Source organism: Euleptes europaea, chromosome 17, assembly GCF_029931775.1.
Source record: "Euleptes europaea isolate rEulEur1 chromosome 17, rEulEur1.hap1, whole genome shotgun sequence".
Lineage (NCBI taxonomy): Eukaryota > Metazoa > Chordata > Lepidosauria > Squamata > Sphaerodactylidae > Euleptes > Euleptes europaea.
Window position 1 is genome coordinate 7,269,695 of NC_079328.1, and position 23,343 is coordinate 7,293,037.

Sequence of the window (23,343 nt, forward strand, 5' to 3'; positions counted from 1 at the left end):
TCATTCACTGTCAGGGGAACAGGTTCCTGCAGTATTGCATGACACCAACTCAGTTGGAAAAATAACAAATGACAAAAAATGTGACACATATACTAACAATCTGGATCAAACCAGAGAAACCAGACCTGACAAAGGAGCTCTCATAGTCAAGGCAGAAGGCATTCTTGGAGGATTGGCCCATCTGTGGCTGTCAGTAAAAGACAACCTCTAGGTATCCATTGAGCAATATCCTGAGGTTATCAGATGCTTGGGGGCAAGCAACAAAGGAACGTTGTCTTGTCTTGCTCTGCTTGTTAGGTTCTCAAGGGCATCTTTGTCATAAGAATATAAGAAAGGCCATGCTGGATCAGACCAAGGTCCATCAAGTCTGTTCGCACAGTGGCCAACTGGGTGCTTCTAGGAAGCCCACAAACAAGACAACTGCAGCAGCATTATCCTGCCTGCTTTCCACAGCACCTAATATATTTGGCATGCTCCTCTGATCCTGGAGAGAATAGGTATGCATCATTACTAGTATCCATTTTGATTAGTAACCATGAATAGCCCTCCTCCATGAACATGTCCACCCCCCTCTTAAAGCCTTCCAAGTTGGCAGCCATCACCACATCCTGGGGCAGGGAGTTCCACAATTTAACTATGCGTTGTATGAAGAAATACTTCCTTTTACCTTTTTTGAATCTGTCACCCTCCAGCTTCAGCAGATGACCCTGTATTTTAGTATTATGACAGAGGGAGAAAAGCTTCTCCCTGTCCACTCTCTCCATACCATGCATAATTTTATAGACCTCTATCATGTCTCACCTTATCTGCCTTCTTTCCAAGCTAAACAGCCCTAAGCGTTTTAACCGCTCCTCATAGGGCAGTTGCTCTAGTCCAAAACTTCTTAAACTCTCGGTCGCAACCCCATATGGGGTCACATCACTGAATGTGGGGGTAGTGAAAAATTTGGCAACAGTAAAAGGTTTCTGAACCTTTTATCAGTAAATGTTTGATTTGTACACCTATTTTAGATACCTGTATACCCGGGGTCACGTAAAAATTTCTCGGGCAAAAAGGGGTCACAAGTGGAAAACGTTTAAGAAGCCCTGCTCTAGTCCCCTGATCATTTTGGTTGCCCTTTTGTGCACCTTCTCAAGCTCTGCAACATCCTTTTTTAGGTGGTGTGACCAGAACTGTACACTGTATTCCAAGTGTGGTCTCACAGTAGATTTGTACAAGGGCAGTATGATATCAGCAGTCTTATTCTCTATTCCATGTCTAATTATGGCCAGCATGGAATTTGCCTTTTTCACAGCAGCTGCTGTGACATCTTCATCGAGCCATCCACTACCACCACAAGATCCTTTTTTTGCCCCAAACATGCATCACTTTACACTTGCTCACATTGAATCTCATTTGCCATTTTAATGCCTATCCCTCCAGTTTGTAGAAATCCTTTTGGATCTCTTCACAGACCGATGTTGTTTTAACCACCCTAAATAATTTGGTGTCATCTGCATACTTGGCCACCTTGCTGTTCACCCCCAAGTCCAGGTCATTGATGAACAGTTTGAAAAGCACCGGTCCCAACATAGATCCCTGAGGAACTCCACTGCTCACATCTCTCCATTGTAAGAACTGACCATTGATTCCTATTTTTCAGCCAGCTCTCAATCCATAAGAGGACTTGTTCTCTTATCCCATGACTATCAAGTTTGCTTGGCAGTCTTTGGTGGGGGACTTCGTCAAAAGCCTTTTGGAAATCCAAATACACAATGTCCACAGGCTCGTTCTTGTCCACATGCTTATTGACACTTTCAAAAAAACTCTAAAAGGTTTGTGAGATAGTACCTACCTTTACAGAAGCCATGTTGGGTTTTGCTCAGCAGGGCTTGCCTTTCTATATGCTTGACAATTCTATCTTTGAACACATGAAGCTGCCTTATACTGAATCAGACCCTTGGTCCATCAGAGTCAGTATTGTCTACTCTGACCGGCAGCGGCTCTCCAGGGTCTCAGGCAGAGGTCTTTCACATGACCTACTTGCCTAATCCCTTTAACGAGATGCCGGGGATTGAACCTGGGACCATCTGCATGCCAAAAAGAGGCTCTACCACTGAGCCACAACCCCTCCCCTTTCCATCAATTTACCTGGAACAGATGTTAAGCTAACTGTCCTGTAATTTCCTGGGTCCCCCTGGAACCTTTTATATAAATGGGTGTTACATTGGCCATTCTCCAGTCCTCCGGTACAGAGGCTGATCTAAGGGACATGTTACATATCTTTGTTAGAAGTTCAGCAGTTTCCCATTTGAGTTCTTGAAGAACTCTAGGATGAATACCGTCTGGTCCCTGTGACTTGTTAGTTTGCAGTTTGTCTGAACATTCTAGGACTTCCTGCCTTGTTACCACTATTTGCTCCAGTTCCTCATTCTCCCCTCCCCAAAACCTCTGTTCAGGAGAAAGTATCTGCCCTATATGTTCAACAGTGAAGACAGATGAGAAGAATATATTTAGTTGCTCAGCAATCGCTTTATCCTCCCTTATTGTTCCTTTACTCCCATTGTCATCCAATGGTCCAACTGCTTCCCTCGCTGGTGAAGAAAGCACAGGACTCAGTAGACCGTTGGTGTGATGCAGCCTAGGCAGTTAGTCTGTGTGTAGCAGCATGCTAACTCCAGCAGCTCACTCTTCCAGTCATGATCTCCATCCCATACTTGCCCTTTACATTGTAAAGCATTTCAAATGCTTTAAACCTTCAAATCCCCTAAAAATAAAGGATATTGCCATTGGGGTTATATTTGTACCCAAAGACAAAATTTCACTGTATTGTGGTAGAAAAGGTCACACAGAAATAAAAATATCTGGTGTTCTACAATACAAAAACCTCCTGAGTCTGAAGACACACTCTCACAGGAGGCAGAATGTTTCCTTTGAGTATGTATGGCCCTCCCCTTTTGAGCATTGAATAACTCAGTAGTTCTGCTCCTTTATAAAGCTGCAATTTTTATTTTCATATTGAAGAAACAAAACATACATGTTAAACCTATTAGAAAACTAACACAAAACAAAAACCATACAATATTAGTGATACCTGGTGTTCTTTGCATATGGGGTTGTTTTTCTACCCTAAGAACATACCCATATGCCTGACTCTTTTGTTGCAGGGAAAGAGACTGGAACCTTGGCACTCTCCAGCATTCCCTTATCCCTGGCAGGATCTTGAAAGAGCCTCAGTTACCAGGAGGAGGGGGGTTTACTCGCACCCCTGCTCTGTCTCTTCTGCCATGGTCCTCTCTCCTGTAGTCTGGGGGGTGGCCTGGCCCTCCCTCCACAGCTCCTTCCTAGTCCATCTCTGAAAGGGTTTCCTGGGGGAGGGAAGTCACCGAGCTCTCCCAATCTCCTTGTTCCTGGGGCAGAGTAAATGGGTCTTCTGACAGGGCCTCCCCCCTTCTCGCCCTGCTCTCCCACCTATGCCAAAGGGACCTATTTACAGCCTGGATGGGCCCAAGGAAGTTGAGGCCACCTCTTTCTCCTTCCTCCTCCCCTCCTGGAGGCAGGCCCTGGACCAGGCTGTTGGTGGTAGTACAACCTGCTGCTGGGCTGGGCCCTTCATAGGTTCTAGAGCTACTTCCCTCTACATTCTGTCCAACCTCCCCCCACCCCGCCCCGGATGCCCTTGTTAGAGGGTTCAATGCATTTTAGCTGCTGTCAATAGGAAGGAAGAATGGAAATCTTTGGTTTGTTTTGATTTGTACGGTTGCATGCTATAGATGATGCAGAAGAAGAAGAGTTGGTTGTTATATGCCGATTTTCTCTGCCACTTAAGGGAGAATCAAACCAGCTTATAATTACCTTCCCTTCCCCTTCCCACAACAGACACCCTTGGGAGGTAGGTGAGGCTGAGAGCGAGTGACTAGCCCAAGGTCACCCAGCTGGCTTCATGTGTAGGAGTGGGGAAACCAACCCAGTTCACCAGATTAGCCTCTGCCACTCATGTGGAGGAGTGGGGAATCAAACCTGGTTCTCCAGATCAGACTCCACCGCTCCAAACCACCGCTCTTAATCGCTACACCACCCTGGTTCTAGATGTTCCAGACAGAGAAGCCATTTTATCCACAACCCCCTTGCCCACGTTGTCTGTCTGTGAAGGTTCATCACAGTGATGAACTTGGCAGTGTTTTTTTCAGGGGTCACAGGGTTCTTCTTGGAGAAGGGGAAGGAAGGGAAAGATCCACTTCTGCCAGCAGAATATCTTGATACACATTCCCCCCCTCTCTTTGAAAGGCTGTGGCTTTTTATGTTGTTTTCTTGTGCATCTAATTATGTATAGCTGTTGCCTGCTTAAAAGCAAAAAATGCAGACTTACTGGTAGACAATGCAGTTTTCTTAATTTCACCTCTAACCTCAAGCTTCAAAACAAGAATTTTCCATTGCCAGCTTCCTTATTTATCAAGTAACTGTCCAGCGCAGGCTTGCTAAAGCCAGAGAAAAACATGGTAAGTCATAAACCACCTAGAAATGTTTTTCAGCATATAATTGTTTGTGGAGAAAAATACACACACACACACACATATTCTAGAACAATATTGCTTGTCAGGAATCCCATTCCTTCATGGGGTAAAAGGTCATTGGGGTGCGGTTCATCAGGAAGCCCTTTCTCTCCAGTCCCAATTAATGTCCTCATCTTGAACCCTCCTAGACTCAAAGGGATCTTGGCTCTTAAAAGTTTACAGCACCCGGTACTTTGAGGGAGGGGACTGGGGCCAAGGTGTGTCTTGCCACATGCATACTTGACCCCAACATCTCCCTCTAGGCTAGGATATCATAAGCTATTAGAAACTTGAGCAGTCCAATTTCCCCCTTTCTTTTGCAGACAGCATTCATCAAGATGGTTTTTGCCTTCTTTTGGTTTAATTTATAAATTAATATTTTGAATCCACCAGAAGGTGTGTGTGAATGGAGGGGATTTCCATTCTACGGAGCATGATTTCCCCGTCTCCTGCCTCCTTCTGCAGGAGAGTCAGCATGATGTAGTGGTTAAGAGCGGTGGTTAGGAGCGGTGGACTCTTAATCTGGAGAACCAGGTTTTATTCCCCACTCCACATGAACAGCAGACTTTAATCTGGTGAACCGGATTGGTTTCCCCACTCCTCCACATGAAGCCAGCAGGGTGACCTTGGGCTAGTCACAGGTCTCTTAGAGCTCTCTCAGCCCCACCTACCTCCCAGGGTGTCTGTCGTGGAGAGGGGAAGGGAAGGTGATTGTAAGCCGGTTTGATTCTGCCTTAAGTGGTAGAGAAAGAAAGCCGGCATATAAAAGCCAACTCTTCTTCTTCTCAAATGCTGCTCCTGGGGGCAGGAGATTCATGGAAACAGAGGGGCAAGAGCCTGTTCAGTCTCAGCAAATGCACAGACAGAATGATTAAGGCTGACTCTTTTCACTAACACTTCCCACGCCGCTTTTTCTCTGCGGGGGAACCTTTTTCTGTAGCTACTAGGGGTGTGCATCAATTTTTTCAGTATTTTTTGGATTCGGGTTTAATAGACCCGAAATTTTTTGGATAATCCCAAAAAAGCAAACTCTTCCTACCGAAATGGCGTTTTTGTTGCTTTTTTTTTTAATATCTGAAAATTTGGGGGCACATTAAATCCTATGGAAAAAAATTGTGGAGTTCTGGGGCAGGGTTAAGGTAGAGCCACCAAATTTGCAGTGTAGCTGTAGGTGACTCTCCTTACAACAACCCCCAAGTTTGGTAAAGATTGGTTCAGGGGGTCCAATTTTATGGTCCCCAAAGAGGGTGCCCCATCCATCCTCCATTGGAAACAATGGAGGAAAATTTGGTGGGAATATGTCACTTCATGTGACCAGGGCTCCTCTTCAGAAAATTCTTTCCCATGGCTGGCCTTTGCAGTCCCAGTGTGTATCTACACAGAAAACGATGAACAAAAGTTACAGGTAAGGGAAGCCCTGTTATATGCCAACTGGGGAACAGATTCAGATTTATTACAGCATAAGCCAGTAAAAGACATGTGTCATTTATGTGTGAGTGTAAAGTGCCTTCAAGTCGCAGCCGACTTATGTCGACCCCTTTTGGGGTTTTCATGGCAAGAGACTAGCAAAGGTGGTTTGCCAGTGCCTTCCTCTGCACAGCAACCCTGGTATTTCTTGGTCTCCCATCCAAATACTAACCAGGGCTGACCCTGCTTGGCTTCTGAGATCTGACAAGATCAGGCTAGCCTGGGCCATCCAGGTCAGGGTGTCATTTATACAAAAGGTAAAAAATTATAGCAAAAACATTCCTAACTAAAATTTCCAAATAATTTATAGTAGACTAAAATTGACCAAATTATGATTTAATCTAATTGCAATTGCCCAACATTAGGGGTCAAACTTTATATGCTATTGCACAAAATTTGGCTACCTGTTTTGCCATCTGGGCATTCGCTCTCCCAGAGGAGACACTTAATTCTCCCTTCATCTGAGCTGACTGTGATTTGGCTGAGCAGGGGAATGATTTTGTCAGGCCTTTGCTCCACTGACAGGCCCTTTGCAATGAACTGACAGATTTGCTTCCTCGTTGGAGGAGGACCTGAGCAAAACATGCTCTATAGACTCCAGTTCCCATACTAGAGAACAGAATGATGCATCACTTGTATTTTCCTTACCAGCATCCATAACTTTTTCTTCCCTGCTTGAATGAGTTTTTTTTTTAAGTCCATCTTCTGAGTGACAGTTCTTGACTTGAAGAATTCATAGGTGGAAGACAAGAAGATAGTTGCTTGTGCTGTGTCGTGCCCCGGCTGGTTTTAATGGCATCAGCTGGGGTTTCATGACTTTTTAAAAGGGGTTTATTAGTGGCTTTTCAGTGGCTTTGTTTTTAGTGGCTTTGTTTCAATGGTTTTATCATCTTGGTTGTACAACATCTCCAGCAGGTCTCTGGAGAAACAGCATATAAAATAAATAAAGTTAAAGAATATCTCTTCCCATGTCCCCCATAGGTGCTAGCTTCAGGCAGGGAGAGAAAAAAGAGAACAGGATGTCTCCAGCACTCTCCCTTCCTCCAGAAACAGGGACTGAACTTTGGAAGGAGGGAGGATGGAGGCAGTGAGGCCCTTTCCAGGCAAAGACTTGGATTTCTGCACACCCACGATAGAAAAGTTATATTGCAGAAGAGTGAGGACAGAAACAGGGGTGGGAAGTATGCATTGGGAATGGGTGTGCTGTTGTGTGAGTGTGTATGTCAAGAGGGTAATTGTGGAGTTAGCAGAAAGGCAAAAAAATTACTATGGAAACGTACAGATCTTAAACACTGCAAGCTGAAACAAAAATAGCTGTCTGAAGAGAAACCTCACCATTAATTTAATTTCTTTTGGCTGTAGTAAGATGCTGCCGTGCCCCCTTTGCACAATATTGCTGAGTGTCATGAGGTCCCTTCACACAGGTGAAAAAAAGGTACCTAGGTGATGTATGAAAGGTGGTGTAAGTATATGATGTGTGAATCTGGAGTCACAAAAGCACTTAAACTGCATCATGTAGATTACACAAGGCACATTCCCCCCTGATACTTGTGAAGCTAAAAGTACATAATGTCACTGCTTTGGTTTTCTGCACGCACTCCGCAGGCTTTTGCACAGCCTGACAGCAGAAAGGTCCACATTTGACAGCATGGATGCCAGTTGATGTTTCTAGAACCTTTTCCTCCTTTTTCATCTTTTATTTGCAAAAGCCATTCCTTTATATGTTTGTGCTCTGTGTTTTAATTTGATGCCTCATTGACCTGGATTCACAGCAAACTGTCTGAAAGGTCAGCCAAACCAAGCTTCACCTTGGGATGTCACACTGGCCATTGTGACAGATGGGATTTCTTAAATTTTAGGATGCTGAATTCCTATTTTCTTCTTCTGACTTTTGCAGGGCCGCATCTGCAGAAAAGCGGGGAAGTCAAAAAAGTCCTTCAGTCGCAAAGAAGCCGAAGCAACATTTAAGAGTTTGGTGAAGACCCATGAAAAATACGGGTGGGTCACTCCTCCGGTGTCTGACGGCTGATGCTACTTGTGATCCGCCCATCAAACGCTAAATGAGACACCAACAAAAAAACAAAGTACTCTGACATCTCAATGCATATAACACACATCCATCCTTTTTCTACTTCAGCTTCTGTTAGATATCATGAATGTCATGGAGACGTCCGAATTATTTATGAACAGATCTGTTTACAGAGGGGGGATGGGAAATGCTGTATAAGATTATATTTTAAAACTGGAAAATGATCAGATTGATCATCTTTTAAGTCACTTTAGAGCAGATGCTGAGATTGTATCACCTGCCCTTCTCCTCCATCCAAGGCCCATTTTCGTCGCTGCCACCATCGCTTCTTCCTCGGGCCTAGCAGCATCAGCCGGCAGTACTGGAAATTCCATCCATCACTCCATATATTTATATGTTAAAAAATTTGAAACTGTTAGTATTTAAATAGGGAAGCAAGTGCAGTGCAGATTCATTTTTGCTGTGCTGTTCTTAAAATTTGTGTTTCTGAACAGGTCAACCTAATTTTGAAGATGTGTTTCTTTTGTGTGGAGCTGTGGTCTGCCGTGGCTGAAGTTCAGGCCCCATTTGTGCTATGTAACATGACCTTTGGTTTCCTTAAAACAGGATTCTAGCAAAGACACAAGCTCTAGTGTTGAAAAGGGGAAAAAGTCCCCAGCTGGTCAAAATTGTGCTAGCTGTGGTGGTGTGCAGTTGCTCAGTGTAAGAACAAAAAATACACAATCACATGGTGGTCAAAATGGTTCTGGGAACCAGATACACCCGAACCAAGGAGGCAGCAAGGGGCTGGTGACCCAAATAGCTTCTACCTTCCTAGTAGAATGAGGTACTTTAAGAACTTCATATTTATCTGTCAGCCTCTGCGACTGCCCCCCCCCCCCCAAATGAGACAAAAAACAGAAGAACGATATTTACGGACCAGTTACAAAAGTTAAGTCAGATTTTTTTTAAAGAACTAAGGCCTTTCTATGACTATTTGCATGCCTGAATTCTTCCCCCACCCCAACATGATAGAAACGTTACATCCTTCCAGCCCAATGTCAGAGAGAATCAATTAATATATAAAGGCCTGGCAGGGTTGTAAAGGATTCATGTTCCCCTTCTACTCAACAGGTTTTTAAGACTTCATATAATGTTCCTAAGAACATGAATGATGAGCTTGGAAATGTGAAACCTAACTGTGTTGGACACATTCTGAATAAAATCAACCAAACCATTAGACTGCCTTTACGGTCATTCTTTGGAAAGGCTGCTGTGAAACACTAGAAATCTCAACGGTTACATTATGAATAAAATACACTGGCACATCTTTGAAAATAAAATACAATGACATTTTAAAAGTTACAGCACATCTTAAGCATGACTCCCTGTAGAGGTCTATAGGACTTGTGTAGGGTTTTATGTATAGGACTGAGACCAGAGGTTATCAAAACGTTTTTCCCACTATGCACAAAAGAAAGATCACGCTTCAGAGACAGAGGATATGTGTGAGAGAGAACCACCACCCCAGGCTGGATTGGCCACTAAGGCCACCAGGAAATGTTCCAGTGGGCCTCCCCACCAGCCCCCTCTCCCCAGCTCCAAGCAAGAGGTAGACTTAATAGCTACTGCTGCAGCACACTAGGGGCCCTTGTCAATTCAATTCAATAACCTTTAATAGGCATAGTACAAAAGACAGCTCATACAGATTCTCACGATCGAAAACAGATCACACAAATCCCTGATGAACAAATCAGGGCCCCTACAGAGTATACAATACAATTAAATATAAAATATATAAAATGTACCATATTTTGGGATTTAAAAGGTTAAAATAAAGGATTAAAATCATCTAACCATCCAACCAGACTGTGATATAATAAGCAATTATAATCATGATCATTGACCAATCTCTAGAAACCACATCACAGCAGCAACTTGAAATATTAGGCAGGCTTCAAAGATCCCCGTCTCAGTAATATTACCAAAATTTTTGCAACCGAGGCAGTTGTTTCAGGCTTGACATCAGACAGTAGAGCAGTTAACATTCGGTTTTTATTATTGACTAAATCAGTATCAAGCAAATCTAACAGACAGTCATTACGAAGGCCCTCACCCAGGTGACATTCCAACATAATATGCATAAGCGAGTCTGGGGATCCTGAACCACAGGGGCAGAGTCTCTCCTGATACGGAATGTGATTGAATCTACCTAGTAAGACCTTTGATGGAAAGGCATTCATACAAGCTAAGAAAAAGGCTCTTCTTTGGTCTGGGTCAGCTAAATCATAAAAATAATGAGCCATGGAGCTTGGCTGGCTAGAGATACCAGAAAAAGCAGGTGAACATATATACGCCTTAGGGAAAAGGATTTGCAGTTCATAATCCAAAAGCCTTTGCCTGAGAGGGCCCTTGTCCCATGCAGAGTGGGCAAGTAGCTGCCACTGTGAGCGAGCCGGCTGCATAGGGCCTGGTGGGGGGGGAGGCGGGAGGCAAGCAGCTGCCAGAAGGCAGCTTTTGTTCCTTTACTTCGTTGAGGGTGTAGAACTGGGGACAGGATGGGGGCAGGGCCCTATCCAGGGCGGTTCTCACTTTTCAGTCTGCCCTTGACACTACCCACACATGTAGGAATTGATTTGCTGCTACTGTCACCACTGCCAAAGAGGCAAACCACTGACCAATTTTGAAAATGGCTTGGCCTCTCCAGCAGGAGGAACATGGCTGTGATTGTATGAGCAACCAGAATTCCAACTGAACTTTCAATTTGCTACTTTGCATCCTAGTCCAAGTTCCTGGTTGCATTTGTACAAGAGCCTATCCGTTTTAAAGATGCATAGAACAGGATAAGAAATAAGATGAAACTGATCCGACAGGATCTCTGCTAGTTTAATTCAGATTCCTGAGGAGAGAGAAAGGCTTGACTTAAAAGGCAACTCAGCTATGCAACCTTTTCTCAGTACAACTGCTTCGCCTAGGAGCTTGTGACACAGTAGTAAAGATGAGTTTCTATGAAAGTGTGTAGTGAGCACCATCTTTTCCAGAGGCTTCCAAAAATGCTCCATTATTTGCAGATTTGTTTAGGAATTAGCCACCTGTGGGGAAAAAATTCAGACCAAAATTCTTCCTCAGCATTTTTAACTATATTGTACTAAATGGCCATCTATGTGCAGACGCTGTATGTTTAATGCTCTGTGTTGGTGCGCGTGTGTGGAACCCATGGACAGTTGTGCTACAAAATTGGACTAAAGGGAAAGGACCTCTTTCCCACACATCAAAGGATTTTTTGGGTGACACAGCTCGGAATCTGGAACAAGTTGCATAAGGAGACTTAAAAGGAGAACCTGGCCCACAGGTGAAAAACTGTGTCTTTACACAAAGACACACAATAGCATGTTGAGTAAGATCAAACATGTTTAATATCTTTATTTTCTCCTTTCCTGAGTTGCACAAGCAACATTTGTTCTGTGTGCTGCCCTCCCAGCCATCTTTTAATATTATCCTGTCCTGGTTGTGTGTTACTCTGTCACCCCAGCAGGGCTGCCAAGAACCACCAAGGGCTCCCAAACGAAGATTCCACCTGGGCCCCCGATACGACTCTGGGGCCTTTCAGCTGACTTGGGCCCTGGGAATGTTATCCCCCACCCCTGTCCCCTCTCCTTGGCAGCCTATTCCACCAGTAGATGGTAGCTCTACAGCAGAAATCATCCATTTTCATACAGGTTCCAAAAGACCTGAGCAGTTTTACTGGGCTGGTCGGAATGTTATTCTCTTGGCTGGTTACCTGAAACATTCTACAGTACCAGGAAAAATAATCCAGCTAAGATGTTTCTGCTGTTATCATATTTGTGTGAGTTATCCCAATACATTAAGGCATCACATAGCAGTTGCATGTATCATAGAGCATATACAAGTACATGGTGAAGGCTGGGTGTGCGTGCGCATGTGTGAATGGAAGCACACTTAGCACTTGCTCAGCTTTGTTTTTAGGTCTCTTTGAAGAACTTCATTGCTTGGAGAAGGAACCTGCACATCCTTAAGAACCCCCAACACGATGGCATAAGTTAGTGCTTCTGTAATAAATACAGGAACTATAGCAAGTAACTCCCCTCTTAAAACACACCTAGGTAAATCATATCTTATTTTGACTACAGCTAGAGACAAAGGTTCATGCCATGCTCCATCTGAGGGCCACAAATGCACAGACACAAGCTGACAAAGAAGAGGATAACATGGGGCTTTAAAACCAATGTAACTCAGGCCTTGTGATTTAATGTATTACTACTGACCTGGAGCCTTCAGGATGTAATGGGACTATTAAATAAAACTCATGCATACAGATGTGGGTTTTTCCCTCCACATTGAACCGGCAAGGAAATATTATTCAGACAGCGAATAGGTTGCTTCCTCAATGACACAAATGCCAAGATTTTCCCTCTCTGGTACTTAAAAGCACTACCATTTACCAGAATACTGTCAGAAGCAATGAGGAAGAGTAGATCAGTGGATCAATAACAACTGAGCCATATATCCACTGCCTGCCGTTCCTTCCTCTTGGCTTCTCACTGAGCAGATCACACAAGGGGCTACACCCCATGGGTCACACCAATGGCATGGCCAACATCTTAAAGATGAAGAGAAGGATGGCATCGAGAAGAGGAGGAGAGAGAGGAAGAGGGCAGACCTGTGTGGTTGAAAAAATAGATGCAGTTCCCATGTCGAGTTCAAGACAGGTTCCTCGTCCTGACTTGGGCTATGCACTGATGGGCCCAGTGCCCTTTGGCTCGTGCCTCTGGCCATGCCAAGGCTTTAAATTAGAATAGTTGACTAATATACCAGTTAAAACCTTGCATCCAAAGTTTTAGCAAGTGATTAGGCAGACCCATGGAGGAGAGGTCTATCAGTGACCACTAGCCCCAGTGACTAAAAGGAGCCCCCACGTTCAGAGGTGGTAAGCTGTGCCAGGAGGCGCCATCAGGCCTGGGCCTCTATGTCCTGTTGTTGGCCTTCCAGAGGAACTGGAGGATGCTGGACTAGATGGGGAACTGGTTGGATTCTGCAGAGTTCGTCTCATAAACCGTTTAGTAGTCAAAATGGAAGCAGCAGCATGTTCAGAGTTATCAGCTCACGTTCCATGATGAAGCAGAGAAAATCACAGCAAGCATCCAAGGGTCTAATCATAGGTATATTCTTCAGCCTGTTACTGCATGCACACTTTGCCTTTCCCACACACTTTCATTCATTCAGCAAAATCGAGGTTGAGCTATTCCTGGAGTCCACCACTTTAGACAGGAGGCAGGGAAATGAATGTTAGAGTGCTCTCAGGGTGGGGGCGACACCCTGAATACAGAAAAACAGCATGTCAGGGAAAGGGTTAAGTTGAACACTTTCACATATGCAGAGAGTTTTAGATGAGGAAGCATGCAAATGCATCACACCCACACCAATTTGAATAGGTAGTCCAGGAAAAGTGATTGCGCTATATAGGAGGAACAATAGAATAACATGACATGTTAATGCCTTTGTAACAGCAATATGCAGGGAAGCCCCTGAAGGAATGAAAAATAACAGTAAAAACTCAATAGGACAGAAGAGTGAACTTCAGCATGCAAACCTTTCAAATTATGCCAGCAATTCTAAGAAAACTACTCTTCATCTTGTAGAACTGCCTAATTGTCCCTTCAGCATTCGCTTGGTAGTTATTGTAAACTTTATTTTTTTAATAGTGTTATCCTATTATTATTGTGCTTTAGAACTATCCCTGCTTCGAAGCCTTCAAAGCATATTATAGGTTGGAAAAAAACAATGTAATGGCTGCCATGGGAGGAGCTCCCCTTGGCTACAATGGCTGCAATGGGAGTAGCTCCCTTTGGCTATAATAGCTGCCATGGAAGGAGCTCCCATTGGCTATAATGGCTGCCGTGGTACGAGTTCCCATTGGTTATAATGGCTGTGATGGGAGGAGCTCCCATTGTCTATAATGGCTGTCATGGAAGGAGCTCCCATTGTCTATAATGGCTGCCATGGAAGGGGCTCCCCTTGGCTACAATGGCAGCCATGGGAGGCACTCCAATTGGCTATAATAGCTATGATGGGAGGAGCTCCCATTGGCTATTATGGCTATGATGGGAGGACCTCCCATTGGCTATTATGGCTATGATGGGAGGAGCTCCCATTGGCTATTATGGCTATGATGGGAGGAGCTCCCATTGGCTATTATGGCTGCGGTGGGAAGCAGAGCACACGGTTGGAGGACTTTCTCCCCAGTGGGGGATAAAAAAACCAAGCCAACCTAAAAGCAGAGCCTGCAAGTCAATGTGCGAGGAGATGGATAGCTGAAGATTATTTGGCACCTCCACACACATGAACAACTCAAGAGGCATGCAGAGTGACTCAGGGGAGAAGAAAAAGAAGAGTTGCCGATTTTCTCTACCTTTTAAGGAGAATCAAACCAGTTTATAATCTCCTTCCGTTCCTCTCCCCACTTCAGACACCTTGTGAGGTAGGTGAGGATGAAAGAGCTCTAAGAGAACTGTGACTAGGCCACGGTCACCCAGCAGGCTTCATGTGTAGGAGCGGGGAAACCAACCCGGCTCACCAGATTAGTGTCTGCCGCTCGTGTGGAAGAGTGGGGAATCAAACCTGGTTCTGCAGATTAGAGTCCACTGCTCTCAACCACTACACCACGCTGGGAGGACAGGGAGACCTGCAGTTGCTAGAAAAGGAGAAAGCCGGCAGTCCTCTTTGCCATCCAAGCTACCTGAGGTAAAACATAGGCTTGAGGCCCTCCTTCCACATGTTATCAGTAGATGACAGTATATTCAAGTACATGGAATACTGATATCAAAAATGTATGAGCTACACAGTATTTCATAATGATAAATTCATCAATAACCAGGAAAAGAGGCTTTCTAAGCCACTGCCCTGAAGGTCAAAAATTGGACAGGGCAGCCTCGTTTGCCTCCTATCCTTAGGCAACGTGAGTCAATATTATGGGACCCCTCAGCCTTGTAGGCTGCCAGGGCAGTTTGTTCCTTTGCCCCTTCCCCATCCTCTGCCCTCCTGACAATCTCTGCTTGCCTGGGGTGCGGTCTGATCTCTTCTGTGGGGCACTTCTGATGCTTGCAGATTATATCTGAGCCAGCACATAAGCAGTGCACACATTTGGGTTTTCACAATGATGTTTGGAAGGAAATGTTCTCTGCACAATAAAACCATGACATTAATGTAGGGAATAGTAATTTAATTATTCCTGCATGACTTATGGAGAGAGAAACTGGAATAAGATGCCACTTAGTTCTAACATTATGAAGTTGGCCTTTACTTAAAGGAATGTGCCAGGAGCCAAATTCCATCTGAAAAACACTGACTTAAAAAAATCTACTAATATTTTCCACTGGGTATGAGTCTGCCCATCAACATTTCAGAGATGAAAATGGCACCCTTGTGTGCATTTGTAACACCTCCACCATCACGGGCACACTTTGCTGGAGGACCTTCTCTGTGCAGGCAGGAATAATTTACTGTGCAACCCTGCATTAAAAAGCAAGGAAGATGTATGTTCTGTTACTTGAACATATACCAGGAAAGCACAACAATCTGTGATGTATTTTCAACAACTGAAGATGAACCTCACCAGCGGCAAGAGTTCAACACGGCAAGCTGTGAACCTCACTGCACCTTGCTGTTTGTGCACATTTCTGCTTGTATGCACTAGACAAGATATACCCAACCCTCAGATTTATTTCTACAGACTTGGTGAAAGAGGGCTGAAACCTGAAGATGGCAAGAGGTAACTAAGGCAGGTAGCCATGTTAGTCTGTTGCAGCAAAATAAAGGAAAGTCCTGTGGCACCCTAAAAATTAACATTTGTTTGCATATGAGCTTTGGAGAGTTACAGCTCACTTCTTCGGGTATATGTGAAAAGAAGGTCATATAGAGAATTCTTCTAATGGGGGAGATTACAAGGGGTGGGAGGAGCTGAGGCGAAGAGATCTGGTGTGAATTATGTTGGAGTGACTCAGTATGCCTGGACATTGGGGGGCACTAATTCATGAAAAATGTGTATAAGTCTTATCTCTTGAATAGGATATTCTTCTCTTTGTCTGAACCTGGGAGCTTCCCTCTGACTCCTCCTTCTCTCTCTCAGTAGCCATTGTTGCTTCTCTCTTTCCACATGGACTGCCATGGAGTCAGACGTATCGATAGGTCTCTCCTGTAGAAACAATCTCTCATACCTGCACACACCTGATGCCGGACCAGCTGGCCATTTGTGACAGGGAAATGTACTCTTTAGATTAGGTTTCTGTCTTTCTTTCAACTGCAACAAGAATGCGAACAGGTTCTGAGGATGCTCATCTTCTGAGTCACACACCCCTCCCCTGCCTAGCCATTTCAGGACCAGGTGGAAGGAAAGCAAGTGGCAAGCGGCCTACTTCTCTGCAGCCACCCCCAGGCAGCCCCGGCCCCAGCTGAACAAGACCTGGGGCCCTCACACTGCTGCCAGGTGCACAAGGGATGCATGCACACAGTTCTTGTTCTCAGGCAGTTTTGGGATTGGAAGCTACCCATCCTCTCTTTCCTGCCTTTCCTCTGAGATTTATAAATATAGCGAGGGAGGGGGGCAAATGCATTAGGAGAAGGGAATCAGTTCACTAGAAGAGTCACACTTCAAATCTCTACACCACCAAGTGAGCTAGAGCTGAGAATGTATTTGCACACCCTCCCAGACTTTTGGAAGAAGGGGACTAATTATATTAAAAATATTCAGCAATATTCAGTATTGTTGACTCAGACTGGCAGCAGCTCTCCAAGGTCTCAGGCAGAGGTACTCCTCATCACCTCCTACCTGATCCTTTTTATCTGGAGACGGAACCTGGGACCTTCTGCATGCCAAGCAGATGCTCAACCACACTGAACCCGGACCATCCCCTAACACAAGCCTTGTGGCAGAGGAAAGCCCTACTGCCAGCAGAACATTATCCACGGTTTCCAAACCATTTTACAATGTCACCATTTTGCATTATCCAGCCCAAGTTATAATTTTTTTAAAAATTCCGTTGATTTCAGTGGGAAATTTAAGGTCATGGTTAAAATCCCTGAAGTTAATAGACAATTAAATCTCAACCTTGATTGGACTGAAGGAACTAGCCAAAGATACTGGTTCGCCTAAGAGCTGCATGTCATCTGAAATACAAATGGTAAGGTGAGGTCTGATTTGCTTCCTACAATGGCACCCCAGAGGAAAAAGAGGGGGACAGACAGAGAACTGAAGGTGGAAAGCAGATACGGGGAACGTTTTAAAGCATGCCCCAAGCATGAGAAGACTGAAAGCATGGAGTAGGACATTTCACATTTAGAGTGTAAGTTCTTTGGGACTTTCTTGTTTATTTTGGAGAAGACCCAGGCATTAGTCAACCAAAGGACCTGCGATATAGATTAGAGCTAAGGTTGGGCCGATTCCGGGGTTTCTCCAAACTGGCTTGAGCACAAGTATCTTTCGGCTCCAGGTAGCAACCATTTCAGCAATAGCAGGGGCCAGTCAGTGGCAAGGCCTTTCTCCCACCCTCATGTTCTTCAGGGGGCGGCCTCTGCAGTGGCGCCCAACACTCCTCCAACAGGGGAAACTCCTGGCTGAAGCATGGAGTACCCGCAGTGTTCTTTACCTCCCAGGGAGAAACCTAAAAGACAAGCCATATTCTGCTCCTCCAGCAATAGTAGCAGAAACCCCTCAAGAAAGGCAAAGGAGGGGCAAAGAAAACAAAAAAGACTAGAGCAAAAGGAGGCACTCTTTAACAAGTGTAGAGAAACGACCATCTGCCAGGAAGCCAGACAGGGCTGGAACTGGGAGGCTGAGGGAGAAGCCTCACCCACTAGGAGAGTCAGCAAAAGACTGATGACCCTGCCTGCCTCAAGGGAGGAGGCTTTTTCCACTGGTTATGACCGCCTCATCCTGGACCAATGGAAAAATAAACTTTCAAGAACACCACGTGGAGTGATGGTATAGATATAATTATATATACACGATTTATTGTAGCTTAATAATAAAATGCCACTACAAATGCTAATTGTCTTCCAAGGGAGTGGATTTCAAGCAATGATTTATTCATTAATATGCATCTTTAATTACTCCTCCCAAAAGCGGCTGGTATTTTCCTAGCACTGCCATGTTGGGATAATCCATTCATTGTAGCCTTGCAGAGCATTTACACAATTCCCGTTTGCAATAAAGCGTGTCACTCGCTGAAGACAGCTGGAGTCCCACAAGAAAAGTTAATGACATATGATTATTAGTTCAGGGACTAAAAAAACCTCTTAAGTGAACTCTTCCTGGACACTCTTCTTGGAAAGGAATGCAAAGTCTATTATCCTTTGTTTTTTGCCTGCTCATGAAGTCCTTTTTTTTGCAAAGTTTATAGATGAGAAGTAAGCAGAGGGGGCAGTTTTCTTTGGTGCGTTTTGCAGTCAAGAGGATCACAACTGGATGATCTGCGTGCTTGAGGAACTGCACAGACTTTGAAATTGGCCTCCTAAAGCTCAAATCTTCCTGATTCAGCACTCCTTGGCATATTTGGGGACAGAAAACACACAAAGGGCCTGGACACAGATTAACCACTGCCCTTCTTTCCCATCACTCTCATGAAGTCATCCAAGAGGGATGGGGGAGAACTGACACCTACTGGGAGAGAGGCAATCAACAGAGGCCTCTAGATTTCATTGCAAACCCAATGACATTTCCTGAATCCCAAGGCCGACTAAACTCTTCCTTTTCAGCAGAGTTGGTTTTTATGTCGACTTTCTCTACCACTTCAGGGAGACTCTACCCAGCTTACAATCACCCTCCCCTCCTCACAACAGACACCCTGTGAGGTGGGTGGGGCTGAAAGAGTGTGACTTGCCCAAGGTCACCCAGCTGGCTTCGTGAGTAGGAGTGGGGAATCAAACCCGGTTCTCCAGATCAGACTCCACCGCTCCAAACCACTGCTCTTAACCACTACACCACGCTGGCTCCCTCATTTTGTGCTTCACCTCATTTTGTGTTACTTACCCAAAGATGTGGTATTGGACATAGGGTCCAATTCCTGCTGGAAAGAGTGCTGGCAGCCCACAATCCTTGGATGCATCCACACGCAGGCTGTGCAGCCATGGTGGATGGTATTGTTGCCAGCTTCCAGGTACTAGCTGGAGATCCCCTGCTATTACAACTGATCTCCAGCAGATACAGATCAGTTCACCTGAGAAAATTGCCGCTTTGGCAATTGGACTCTGTGGCATTGAGGTCCCTCCCCTCCCCAAACCCCGCCCTCTTCAGGCTCTGCCCCAAAAACCTCCCGCCAGAGGTGAAGAGGGACCTGGCAACCCTCGTGGGGTGGTCATTTAAGCTGCAGAATTGGTCTTGCAGGTCTGAAATAATTCTCCCTTCCCTCTTTTTAAACTAAGAAAACTGACAGGAAGAAAGTTGATTCGGGCGTGAGGCAGACGCTGTACTCTGCTACAGAGCTCTTTGTTTTATCTTATTTGAGCTGTTTTTAACTCATTTGTTTTGTTTTACTTTCCAACTTTTAATCTTAAGCAGGGTTCTACCAGGTTGTGGGATGAGTAGGAAGGGAAATTCAGTTCGTAGTATGTTGGCGTAATGGAGATAAGGAATGTTTTCCTGAGCTCTTTGTTTTAGCTCGGCGTCTGGCCAACTATTTTTTGCACCATTCATTTATTTTTTACCTCCTCCTGACTCTATCTAATCTAAGTTTATTCTCCCTCCTATTTTACTTTCTGTTTTGGTTACGGTAGTGAGCATATTCGATCCTATGTTTTGGGAGTGAGTTTTCTCATCTGTTAGGATTCCTAAACTACTACAGTATAAATTAGTTAATTTAAGGAAAGAAGTTAGGGCTGCCATTTGTAAGGCAAGTTTGAAGAGTGTTCGGGAATAAGCAGTAGTGATAGAGGGAGGGAGAGAGAAATAGTTTAGCATACAATTCCATTTATTTATATATTTTTATATCTGACAATTTATGTTTTATTTTATATCTGATTTATACCTAATCTTATGTTTCTTTTCTTCATATTTGACTCATAAGAAAGGAGGGGGAAGACCAGAAAAAAAGGAAAAGGAAAAGAAAGGGGGAAAGGAGAAGGAAGTATAAAAGGGTGGAGGTGGGAAAGGTGGAAAGGGGAAAGGAATAAAGGAAAAGAGGGGGAAAACACCCCTACTTTAAATGGGTCGCAAATGATTCTGATCCCGAGGTCTCCCATCCCAAGCAGAGGAAAATAGATGATCTAGTGAACTTTCCAACTAGCAATAAATACACTGCACTAGCCCCTGATGTCCGTGCTCCTTCTTAGTTGAATGGTAATGAGGGAAAAACCAATTATTCTGAAGATAGATCCCGAGACAAAAACAGACTTCACTCGTTTATAAACTATACATTAGATAATATGGTGGACTCAACTGTAATTCTTCCAGCAGTAAGATCAGCAGGGGTTCAGACCAACAATGCTAGGATGATTGTTCAAAGCTCTCAAACTAACTTAGACAGTTATCTCTGTGAATAGCAGCAACTCAGATTATAACTTATTAGCGACAAAAACACTTTTAATTTATGAAACTCTCCAAAAAAATGGCTGGTAGTATTGATAAACTACACTCAGCTTGTACGAGGGAGGTAGTAAATCAATGTGCCTCTCTGAAGGAGAGCAGGAAAGTTGATTCATTTGAAATGTGGTGTTGGAGAAGAGTTTTACGGATACCATGGACCGTCAAAAAGATAAATGAGTGGGTGGGCTCTAGGTCAAACCAAGCCTGAATTCTCCCTAGAAGCTAAAATCACCCAACTGAGGCTATTGTACTTTAATCACATCGATGGAAAAGACAATAATGCTAGGAACAGTTGAAGGTAGTAGGAAAATTGGAAGACCCAACAAAGGAAGCCTTCGCATTCATCCTGCAAAACCTGAGCACGGCTGTTAATGATAGGATGTTTTAGAGGAAATTAATTCATATGTTTGCCTCTCGAAGGCACATAATTCACAAGTTTGGACAGGTAATAAACAGCGAAGGCTGGAGAGTGGCTGAATAAGGATACAACTGTCTAGTGGTCACAGGTGGGATGTGGTCTTGCAGAATTCCTTGTTTCACTAGAAGCTGCAGAATACAAATTCTGCAAAACAAGCAAAAAATAAGCACCTTTGTTTTCTATAATGTACCTGTCACAGAATTCAGTGTTTTTCAGTGCAGAATTTAGATTTTTCTTTGTTTAACACAGAACTCCACCGGTATTCTAACCAGCATGCAATGGAAGCTGCAGCAGAGCCCCCGGATGTCTGCCTCAGGTGATACACAGAATCTGCAAGGACATCCAACAGCAAAGCAGATGTCACCTGTCTCCCATTGACGCTTCCTCCATGCTAAGATCAGCATCATGCACACCTGTTAGGAAGCCCTTTGTTTTCTCTTTTGCCTTCAGGCTGCAAAGATAGGATGATTTTGGGGCCTGTCAATCACCATAGCAGGCTTACGGTGGGGGGGGTGTGAGTGTCTCAAGCACATTCCCAACTGCCAGAAAACTGCTTTCATCCCTCCAGCAAAGTTTAGACAGCCTGTTCTGCATCACAGAGCCTCTTCCCGCTAAGCTCCGCTGCTTCCCTAGAAGCACAGAGGCTGTCTAATTAAGAACAGTTATTCTTAGAGGCCCATCAAGCTTTCCTCCCAAGGTCAGGGAACAGCCATTTTCTGCTCTCTTTCCTTACAGAAACTCAGCAAGAAACACAAGGACAATAGAGACGCTCCCCTTTTAACAGGAGCCAATATTAAATACACAAGCGGAGGTTTTCCTTTGAGCCGTAATTGCTTTTGAAACGCTAGAAAGCAAAGCTTTTCTATAAGACGGTGGTAGTCCACAGCTAATACCATTGGAAGGTCACCTCAAAAGGGTCAGGTCCCCGCCCAAGCCAACAATTGTCAGCAAGACCCGTCCATCCACGCAATTACCACTTTCTCCACACACACCTCTAGCACAGAAGGAGGGGCAGCTGGTGTCCAGATCTGACTACATACCCCTCCAGCTGACCTTCAGAATTCTTTTCCCTCACTCATTTTATATTTTAATTTCTCCATTATTTAAAAATGACAAGACCCGAAACTGGCTTGTCTTAAACTTGGGCTAATGTTGTTAAAATGAGCAACATGCAACAGAAAAAAAGTAAAATATAGACAAAATATTCTTCGGCATCCACTTAGGGTGCATCTGACAGCGTCAGAAACACAGCATGAGCTGCCAGGAGCCAACTGAAAAGGTAGTGTGTAAGTATTTCACTAAACTAAACTACCCTTCTATGTCTATATATAACTATCCATGCCATGATCACACATCAAATAACCACACACTAGTATGGTGACATTTAAAATTTAGCTGTCATGTGGACAGGAGTGGCAGTTTGTTTGCAAAGAATCATCTCTAGAATTTTTTAATGGGAAAAGCTGCTTGAAGGTAAACAAGAACCATTTCCTTTTAAACTCCAGTGTACCTGGCAAATATAAATGTGAAATATTGTTAGTGAACCCATGTCTACTCCATGGGTGCCATAAAGTGCTACAAACAGAATAAGATGCTAGTGTTAGCCGCCTTGAACCAAGAGAAAGTCCAGGTATAAATGTTTTAATAAAATACAACAGTGACTTAGACTCTGGGAAATTCCATACCCCCCACCCCTGCCAAATGAGGCACCCACCACAGCGCTCCATGCTCGCTTCGCTGAGCCATTTGGAGCCATTCAACTCAGCAAGCACTCCTGGCCAAGCACTCACTTGCTGCTGTGCCCCAGGGTGATCTAGTTTGTTGAAGCTAGTAGTCTCCTGCCTTTCTACATCTTTAACTCCACCTTACAAGAGACCCACTTGAAAGGAAAAGACAAGAGAGATGGTAAGAAAAAAAAGTCAACCATCTCTCCATCTTTCTCATCCTCATGGTTTTTCTCTACCCGTCTCCCGTATTCGACCACCTCAGCTGAGACCAGAGCCACCAGGAATCCTCACTGCTGTACAGTCACAGCAGACAGTCAATTTCCCCCAGCTTCTGCCCCACAAATGCTTTCACTTAATCGTTATTTATAAATAGATGTTCTGTTACTATGGGGGGGGGGGAAGAATCAAAGACTGTTGTGACCTTTCGTCATGCAGAAGTTGCTTTGCTAAATGAAGCCGGGGTGGGAAGTTGGTGGTCTTGGACAGCCTCTCTTCCTGGTGTGAAATGCAATCAAACCCCAGGATGTAGCTCAGTTGAGCAGAATGCATACAATAGCAGTGAGGGGGAAATCCTTTGTCTTCTGAATGTGTCTCCT

General features: G+C 44.4%; 2 protein-coding genes across 2 annotated transcripts in view; one reads left to right on the forward strand and one right to left on the reverse strand.

Annotated features, from left to right (window-relative positions):
• UBE2QL1 (ubiquitin conjugating enzyme E2 Q family like 1) overlaps nt 1-8,328 on the forward strand; it is a 35,591-nt gene extending 27,263 nt beyond the window's left edge. Inside the window, exon 2 of the mRNA XM_056862221.1 lies at nt 7,897-8,328. Coding sequence (XP_056718199.1) covers nt 7,897-8,028 — 132 coding nt within the window. The 3' untranslated portion in view covers nt 8,029-8,328. The remainder of the gene's footprint in view (nt 1-7,896) is intronic.
• Nucleotides 1-23,343, reverse strand: part of MED10 (mediator complex subunit 10) — a 216,322-nt gene that overhangs the window by 85,832 nt on the left and 107,147 nt on the right. The gene's annotated exons all lie outside the window — the stretch shown is intronic.